Genomic DNA, 10,126 nt, shown 5'->3' with positions numbered 1-10,126 from the left:
GTTAGTTTGAGGGTGTGAGGGGATGTAAGATAGCGGGAAAGAGTGTAAACAGATGACGGGAAGTGTGGTCACATGGTTTACTTTGCAACAACGGTCCTGCCCACAACTCAGAGGGGAATTTCAAATGATTTCTGCAGAAACCATCTCCTAGAAAACGTCACAGGCTTTTTTGTGTCTAAACACAACATAACCTTTATTAACAGACCACTTGGAACGCTTTTACAATAGATCAAATGATAATAGGAGTGGATGCGTCGGGATGGAACAGAGCAGGAGGCCTTGCTGATTGCAGCATCTCCTAAGTCACAAATACAATCTTCTTCAAACAGCATTGTTTTTTGTCTGGTCCTGATTCACAATTATTTGAATAAACAAATACTCAAAAACGCATTTTGAAGCTTAATTTTATTTAAATATGTCTTTATGTGTTATAGAAAAAAAGAAAGAAAAGAACAAAAACATCGATTCCTGTGTCTGTTGGTCCTGGAGCAGGCGAAGTGGGCGCGCGCGTGTGCATGAAGACTCCACGGTGGAGTGCGTGGAGTGTGTGTGCTCATTGCGGGTCTAGGCGGCGTCTCCCCTCCGCTCCAGGATTAGCTGTCTTCTCTTGCTGCGCTCCCCGGATTCCATTCCGTCTTTTCCTTTCAGGGCTGAGCTCCCAGCGCGCAGGACTTTCCAGTGACTCCGCGCGGCTGCATTCAGCCCCAAAGTTGCCCCAAGAGCGCAGGAGGTTGGAGGAAGGGGGTGGTGGAGAGGACGGAGCACGTCTGGAGGGTCCTGATCCTTTCATTTTTTTTTGTTTCTTTTTTTCTTCTAGTCGCTTCCTTCCTAGTGGAGCGCAAAGGGATCTCTGCGTTACCTGTTGATGAAGTCCCACGGGGAGTGAGGGCGCACAGGAGCAGCCGCGTTTTTTCACGGTCCGGAGCCAGGCGAAGGGACCTTGGGGTTGTTTTTCTTTTTAATTTACCCCCTTTCCCCCCCCCCCTCCAGCAGGAGCGAACCGTTGCTGGGTTTGCTGTAAAATGGGCACTCCGACCACTTTGTGCCAAGGACTTATCCTCTGTTTGCTGCTCACATGTCAGCTGAGTTCTGTAAGTTCACTTTTCTGGCTCCTCATACTGTGTCGAATCGAGTCACTAAACCCCCCCAATCTATTCCCATTTGGGAGTTCTTGCCTTCCCTTTTTAGGCAAACAAATCCCGCTTTGTTTGATGTCTGCTCCGTGCATGCGGGGCTCTGCGGGTGCACGGCTGCTCCCATGCAGGTGGGCTGGAGCCTCCAGTGCACACTCCATGTATGCGCCCCACAAATGCGTTTGGAAGCAGAATGGCAAACTAGAAGCTCCTGTTGAGTGAAGCCGGGTTAAGTTTGTCCATAGAAACAAGCTATTCATAGTCCTAAAACTTCCCCACGGCTGCAGGGCTCCTGCACTGTTTGCTGTCTGTCAGCTCAAAGCAATATTTGCACTTATTAAAAAGGCAATCGGAGGGGAAAAAGTAAAGAAAGTACAATAGATTTGTTTTATCTACTTTAAATAAAGTCAGCCAATGATCCAATCATATTCCAGTGAAAGTTGGATGCTGTAAATAGTATAGATGATGGAAAACCTCAAGATTGTATCTCATACATTGTTGCTAATAGAAGGTATTAGGTCATTTCTTCTGCTTTTGATTGCCTTTACTCTTCTGTCAATTCAATTTAAAATTAGTCACCAATAGTTTGGCAGCATCCGTTTCAGTTTTTGTTGTTTTGAAACAAGTTGTTTCTCCATCTAACTATTTATTTTAGCCTTTCGATTTGTATCATAATTTATGGTTGGTGATACAATTCCTTATCATTTAATTTTGAACCATCCTAAAATGGATCCAGGACATCTTTAGCCAAAACTTCAACCAGTGTGACTCAGAGAGAAATACCTGGGTACTGAGTAGAGCAGGTGAAGTTTTCCAGATTCCTTGTATTACTTACATGATAACCAAGTGTAAACTAAATAGGTGTACAAACAAACAAGAATGAATGGCAAATCCATTCACATTTTAGTTTAATATATTTAGTAAATTTATTTTCATTGTTGTTTTTCCACAACAAAATAGTCCAAAGGGAACATTAGAACATTCTACCACACTGTATGGTCACATCTCTGCAAAATTAAATGTCTTTCCGCACATTGTATTTGAATGATGGCTCGATCATGTTTTGTTGTCATCACGTGTGTTGTCCGCTGTGATGCACTTGATCATTTTTTCATTATAGTAAATTAAACCTAAAGTGTCTTAATCCAAATGGCATTTTCCATAATTGATCATTGAGTTTAGCAGAGTTTGATTCGATTAACAACTTCCCTCAGACAGATCAGTCTGATTGGATCATAGGAATATAAATCAATTAAATAGATTCATTGTTACACCCCTATCGATTATGCAATCGGTATCAGTGTCAAGGTTGCAGCGGAACAGGTCTCTTATAAATGTAGAGGTAAAATTACCTGTACTAAAATTAAACTCTACTTTTAGCTGAAAAATATTTAAATGTCTTTTAAGAAAAAAAACTAGAATTCTCTTTGATATTCGGTTACAATGGGATCATAAATAATAGCAGATTGACAAAATATAGGTAAATTGTAACTTCAAGTTTGTTTTTCCAAACTCATTTTGCGCTTCAAATTTTGTCTTGGCTTCAGCTGGCCACCAGGTGTCCCTGTTCGTTTTAAGGCAGATCATTTTTTGGTGCAAAAATTGGTTTTCTGACGTTGTCCGAATTTTTTAACTACTCACTACTTAGTGCACTATATAGTGTGTTCGTCATTTTGCAGGGATGTCCAAAGCTACAATTCCAAAATCCAGTGCCCTGGAAATTTCTCAGAAGTCTGTCGAAAAACCAGTGAGCATCTACACTTATAGATTAGTGAATGTAGACCACAATGTATTACGTTTGAAGGATTTTACGAGGGAAAAAATGTATTTTAATTTATGTTTTTTAAATCATACAGGTTTTCATCATCAGGGCACAGTCTGTTCATAAATAGTATTTGTAAATTGTTCATATTTATAAAGTTGTTTTTTTTTAAATTGGTGCAGTTTCAAAACCGTGATTAATTTTAAAGAAAATTCTCACATTTTTGAAAAACACCTGAACTAACTTCTCTGCCGTCTTTTTATCTATACCTACAGTATGTTCCACCATGTTGCTGCTTCTTTCACAACTTAGCTTTTAAAACTTCCTGTAGCTCCTGTTGCTAAGATTGTAGTATTAGTGCTAATAGGATTTTTTTTGTTGTTGACAAAAGTATATTTTAAAATTTGCATATATGTATTTATTTGGGCATATTTTTTAGCACTACCTATTAAAAATATGCATTAAGACATTTTTATTGGCGGAATAATGAAAATAAATGATGAAAAACCAAGCTAAATTTAGGCTACACGTAAAGATAAAAATACCTACAATCTATATAATGATCGACAATATATTGGTTTCTTTATAGGACAGCAAAATATTTGTTCCGAAATATCAAACATTTTAGAGGGAAATATGCAAATTAATATTTTTTTTCTATGGCATTTACTATATTCTGTCTGTCCCTTCGTCTATCCATATAGATATATAGATATTCTAATAGCATGCTGTTGGTAAAACTAGTTGTAACCGTAATTCACGTAGGGATATTACCTAAGTGTAAGTACTATTATTAGAGTGTAGGAAGCATCTTTCCTTATCTATATCTACCGTATGAATCATATGGCTTGATTATCGCCTTCCAGCTGAGAATAGACTGTCCTTTTTCCCTGTGAATTCCGTGTTGCCTCTCACCTTTATGCCCTCAAATAAAAAGAGCTGTCATGCTCAAGGTATCTGTGACACCTTAGGTCTCATTTGATCTGAAGCAAAGTCTCTCTGAGTGATTCTCTTGTGGCGGCCAGAGCACATAAATCTTTCACATGCGGTATTTGTCACACGTCTGATGTCTATGGTGCAAACGTTTTCATGACTTTAGGGTGTATTTAACATCTTGTCGTGACAGTTTTTTTCCTCGATGTGAAGTGAAATATAACTTTGGTGGCACAGCACAAAGTTGAGATTCAAACATGCAAAATCTGTGTCTTCAATTGTGACTTGAATATCATGGAATATGGAGAGAAATTAGACTCAGTCGGATTTGTGCGTGCGTAATTCTTGATTTGTGCGTAAATTAGGATTTGTGTATGCATATTCTTGCTTTGTTCGTGCGTAAATTAGGATTTGTGCATAAATTTGGATTTGTGCGTGATTTGTTACTCACATAATACGTTTTGTGTATAAGTTAAAAAAATATAAAATGAAAAAAATACAAAATGCAATTTACGTATGCACAAATTAAGATTACAACAGCTTGAAACTACTTACACACACACATCTTTAAAAAACACGCACGAATCCCTTGTTACGCACACACAAAGCCAAAGTTACGCACGGATCTACCGTGAGACTGTTTTCACGTCTCACAAATTCGTCCGTAAGTGCTGCGTTTAAATACCAGTGGAATGCTCGGTCATTAGAATTTTCCTATCAGCCTTCCCTTCTAAACGTATCCAGACAATGACTCAATCAATACATGAAGACGGTAGATGTTAGTGTTGAACATAGAGGCTACTTACTTCGGGGCGCTGACCACCGAGATTGGCCGCCATTCTTCCCGTGACTCTCTCAGTCTGACTGCCTTTGAATTTTCCGGAAGAAAAAAACAGTGCCCCCTACTGGTCGTTCCTGTTACGCATTTTGTATCAATTCGGTGTCTCTGAGAATAATATACTTTTAACATATATATTAGCGTTTAAAAGTGAACGTCATATTCTCAGATAATAATTTTTATTTTCCTTTAAAGTTTTTTTAAGCCCTGCTACACCCACTGAAGGAAATACGTTTAGAAGGGAAGGCTGATAGGAAAATTCTAATGACCGAGCATTCCACTGGTATTTAAACGCAGCACTTACGGACGAATTTGTGAGACGTGAAAACAGTCTCACGGTAGATCCGTGCGTAACTTTGGCTTTGTGTGTGCGTAACAAGGGATTCGTGCATGTTTTTTAAAGATGTGTGTGTGTAAGTAGTTTCAAGCTGTTGTAATCTTAATTTGTGCATAAGTAAATTGCATTTTGTATTTTTTTCATTTTATATTTTTTTTAACTTATACACAAAACGTATTATGTGAGTAACAAATCACGCACAAATCCAAATTTATGCACAAATCCTAATTTACGCACGCACAAAGCAAGAATATGCATACACAAATCCTAATTTACGCACAAATCAAGAATTACGCACGCACAAATCCGACTGAGTCTAATTTCTCTCCATAATGGAAGGTGGTCAGTCCCTACAAGGCTTTCATCATCAGTAGTGTGCTGACAGTGGAGGGTAGCAGGAGATGCCCCCTTCACTTTCACCACAGCCCTGATTGACTGCTAGGTCAACAATGGCGTCATAATTGAATTAAGTGGAACCACAAGCATCTGTTTCTTACATTATGGCTTTGAACTACAGCAGGCCCACTACCTCTTGATTCAATTATGCACATGCATCAGTGTTACTACAAGAGCTTGCTCCTTTCCTGCTGGTATGTCGTAGTCAAACAATATAATGTAATAAAATCCCCTTGATGCATCCAAAGAGACTGTCCTGTAGCTTTATTTTTTAGTAAAAATATCAGGTTGGTTAATCAGATCAGTAAGATCAATCAAAAGTGGTAACAAAGCTAGTTTAAGCCTTTGATGTGTCACCCAGTATTGACCATCACAAGTGTCCCTTGCCTTCGCTGAGGTTAGTCTCAATGTGGGGGAGTGGGATTTGGATTCCCAGCACTGTATAGTCTAAGGAGTGTGTCATCGGCGTTGGGTATTTTCTGTTGCTGCTGTACCCCTCAGTAACCCCTTAACTGTTGTGTAGAAGCTGCTTGTTCTGATGATTTATGTAGATGCTGTTTGCCTGTTTAAGGAGGTGGACTGCCTGATCTCTGTCATTTTGAGTCCACGTAACTGATGTTTAATGCAGATTCAATGGAGAGTATGTGGAGCTGTACTTCAAACAGCAACTCTACTCCATTGTTTGAACAGTGTGGAAGATTTTCCCCCTGCTCAAAGACCCATTCACATAATTGCTCAAAGACGGGATTCGGTAAACATTGCGTTGTTGAGCTGAAACCCTGGGAGAGAGAACTTCTTAGTGGTTGGGGCAGCACACTAGTACATATGGAGTGCAGGCGGGAAGGTTTGCATTTGTTGACTTTGCAGCAAGGTGTGACTTGGGCCAGTATAGAGGTCAGGGAGGTTAGTGGAGTGAACCTGTCTCAATATTACAGTTCTGCAAGCCTGGTCATGAGTTATGAGTTTTTTTCACGGTCAACATAACAAGCAAAATTACAATCCATTCCAATGCTGTCCGCTCACTGCAGCCAAGTTTCTAAACAGCAGGTGTCACGGCTGAGAAAACGACCTCTTCTTGACACATCGAGTTAGTTTCATGTTATTCACAGTCAAACTGTGAAACACCAGATCAGTTCTTTTTGTTTTGCAGTTCTTTTACTCTTATTAGGTTCAAATTGGTGATACAATTTTACTTGTATGTGCTGCATTCACAGTGAACACTGTGTGATTTTGCGTCAAATTGATGTTCTCCACATCAATTTCTCCACACTTTTGATGGACATCAAACTTGCCACATGTCCAAAAAATGTTCATGTAAACACTTGATAGTCCTGTTGTGTACAGTGGTAGCTACAGTCAGAAGTTTTTAGCTTCAGTCAATGCTTCATGGGAGCATTGACTGCATATCAACATATCTCATATACTATGAATGCATGGAAGACACATGATATTGTGAGATCAGGTTCACTTATTTTGAAGAGCTCTACAAAAGCATCAACATGTCTGGACTCATGAGATCATTGGCAAATTTTTCGCCAAAGTTCAGATATTTGAACTCTGGAAACATCTCCACGTGCTGCGAAAGCCAAAACAGACTGCCGCTAGGTCGCCACGCCATGCCTAATGCTCAGAATCTGCCACATGACCTCTCAATGTGGCTGTACATTTACTCAACTGGCTCATATTCACTTCTTTTAAGTGTTAAATAAATTACTCACAGAACATGCAAGAAGTTATAATAACTTGTTGTGCAAAAATGTTGAGAAAATGATCAACAACCTCAAGGGAGCTTGGATGTTAGCCTTAGCATCTGCTACATGCTACGTCAGCTCCAGCTCCAGCATAAAAACAGGTCTTTTTTTCAACAGTTTTATAGTGTCTTTGTGAATTGATGCAAACAACACAGACGTAAAAGTACCCGAAACTACAGTTCTTTAAGAGTAACCAAAACAAAAGTTTAGCCTTGACAAATTAACCATACATACAAGCTAAAAGCCAAAATATGCTACTTTTTTTTTTAGGTTCTACAGTAAGGGTTTTGACACACTGCCTGTGGTTGTACATGTAGCACATAATAAACTTTATCTACAGACTTGGGACGGAAAGCCCATTGCCACAAGTCCTGTTCAAGCCTAGCAGTACGTGTCACCTGTGACCACATTCATTGATTGGCACGAGTCCTTTTTCGGCAGGATATCCAACGCTATGTAATCCTGTCCATGTGTCTAGGTACAGATTTTTCTTGTCAATGTTTGCCACTTACTGTCAGCATCATTTTTTGAAGAATCCTAATAATTTATGCATTGCCCAACAAAACTTTCCTTCAAAATAGTTCAACTTGCTTATTTACTGCTAAGATACGATTAAAAAAATTTTTTTTTTCACCCATAAGTTGGTGACACATCTTCACTAGCACACATCTGAATTGTGGTTTCCCTGCGCTTTCATGCTTAATCTTGCGTCCATGTTGGCCTGATGAGCCGACTCCAAACACAGCTGCTCATCGGCTGGTATAGCAGCAGCCTTGAGCAAGTACTGACATGAACCCACATACTGAATATGGCCTGTCCTAACTAGAGTCCCACTCTTTCAATTCACACCTCCTCACGCATTTCTCTTTTCTTTTTCTGAAGAGCTATCTTTTTTTTCCTTTCCTTTTTTTCCCAAACCTCTGACTCTCATAAATGTATCATCTGCAGGCTCATGCTTCTGTCAGCCAAGTTCCCTTGTGAAATTAAATATTTAAAGCTTTACATGAAATAAAATGTAAGCTTTTATGCCTCTGAAGTAGGAAAGACAGTATAACTTTGTTTTATAATAACTGGTAAAGAACAGCTTGTTCATCTCTTCTCCAAACAATAGGAATAATGTTTTTACAGCTTGTGTGTAGAGTCCTCCTAGCACAGACAAAGCAAAAATGCCTATGAGCACCCACTAAAAATATACTGCTTTTGGGAGGCTTTAGTCTGATCATAATGTGGCCTTTGGCAGTGCAAAGAGCACCTAAATACCTCACTGATGCAAGTCAGATAGCAAAACCAATGCAAGGTTATGTATATCTTTAAAATCTAGAGGAGAGTGGATTTTGGTTGCAGTTATCTGCCAGGGCCTGTGACATCAAAGCCAGGAGCTCAAAGAAACCCATGATGAGGCGGGCTGGTTCTGCAATGGAATATGTTGCATAAGACAAAAAGAATAATGGAAATCTTTGTTCATAATCTGTTCAATATACTGTTGAAACAGCTGAGCATCTTAAAGTGGTACAGCGACTGGTATACAGGATTATTCCCGTCGAAAGCAGCAAACATACAATGACATAAAGTGTAATGGTATGTACACACCGGACATGTAATGCATATTCAAGAACACGCTAAATGGGCATTTTCATACATGCTTTTGGCATTTGGTGTTCACACTGGAGTGTCGCTACCGATACCAGCGCATGTATTCACTGTACATGCACTGAAAACTGACTATAAATCTTAGGTAGCGATGTATGAAAGTGAGTTTTGAACGCAGACGTGGATACATGGTACATGCGTCTACATAAACTTTTCATTGGAAGTGGTTAGAGTTGGTTAGAGTAAAGGCTCTCTGCTCTGCTCCTTGTCTTTTGATTCACAAAGTCCATATCAGGTCACGGAGACCTGAGTACAGCTCCTTTTGTCACACAGATGGATCTTTAGTGGTATTTCATGCCACTAATCACTTCACCTCAGTAGGATTGTGTAGCTTTAAATCAAAAGAGGATAAATAAACTGGACAAGAGGAACAAAAGGTCTTTAATGGACTGGTTGAGTCTTACAGGTTTCCCCATTTCTTCCAACTCTCTTCAGTCTGGTTTTCTTGGCTTGCACCCATCAGAGATTCATTGAAATGCTAAGTTAATGTTCTTTCTCTCAGACACTTCTTTGCTTGTCTCCTATTGAGTCTGCCATTGTCCTAAACCACTGATATAAAGTTGCTCCTACTGTTCACATGTAACACCATAATCTTTCTCTTCAGTTAAACTACTGGGTTTATACGTTGGGGAGTTACTAGTCTTTTTTTGCTTAAGTTGTTATTAATATATTTTATATTTTTCTTAAATCAAGCTTGTTGACATACTGTAAAATGTTTCTGGAAAACTTCCCTCCACTGTGGTGTCTTATCAGCAATGATAATTTCTCCCTGCCTGTCGACCGACAGATTTTGGTTTGATGCATGAACGCCTTGTTGCCATGCAGCAAGTCTGTACCTGTCAAGTGACTTTTAGACTTTATTTAAGTAAGCCCCTGCTTTTACATTACTTTTCATAGAGGCATGTGCGTTTTTGGTAGCTTCAGGGTGTGAGTTACAGATCAAAAGCTGGCTTCCTTTTTGTGTTGAGCTTTAGTGTCTTGGATCCAGGCGACGGTAGACTAAAGCCTAATCAACTCATTTGATTTACCAGTTAAAGATAATGAGCCAGAATACATTTGAAGATTGTTTAAGCTCAAATATATAATTGGATCCTTGTTTAAAACGAGGTTAAAATGCCCCTTTGGCATTTGATATTTATCAAAAGTTTTGTCAACACATTCAAAAGGCCTTCTTCCTTGGGTAAACACTTCACTGTTGTGCCGTGTTGCATATAAGTTCAAAGCTGCTTTTCCCCACTTCAGAATCTGCTCAAATTATATTAATTGCATTAACGGTTGACGTTTTATCGTAGTCAAAAGAGTGTTAATCCAGGGACTAAAGTTCGG

General features: G+C 39.2%; 1 protein-coding gene across 12 annotated transcripts in view; it reads left to right on the top strand.

Annotated features, from left to right (window-relative positions):
- The first annotated feature begins 459 nt into the window (after window positions 1-459).
- Window positions 460-10,126, top strand: part of hspg2 (heparan sulfate proteoglycan 2) — a 130,604-nt gene continuing 120,937 nt past the window's right edge. For 7 of the 12 annotated variants that reach the window (XM_023956854.1, XM_023956857.1, XM_023956858.1 and 4 more), the window contains exon 1: window positions 460-1,091. In XM_023956854.1, the coding sequence (XP_023812622.1) occupies window positions 1,023-1,091 (69 nt within the window). In that variant the 5' untranslated portion in view covers window positions 460-1,022. The remainder of the gene's footprint in view (window positions 1,092-10,126) is intronic. The other 5 variants (XM_023956864.1, XM_023956862.1, XM_023956861.1 and 2 more) reach the window with 1 other exon arrangement.

This window comes from Oryzias latipes, chromosome 7, assembly GCF_002234675.1.
Source record: "Oryzias latipes chromosome 7, ASM223467v1".
Lineage (NCBI taxonomy): Eukaryota > Metazoa > Chordata > Actinopteri > Beloniformes > Adrianichthyidae > Oryzias > Oryzias latipes.
The sequence above is the reverse complement of the archived record's forward strand: the minus strand, read 5'-3'. Positions and strand labels throughout refer to the sequence as shown.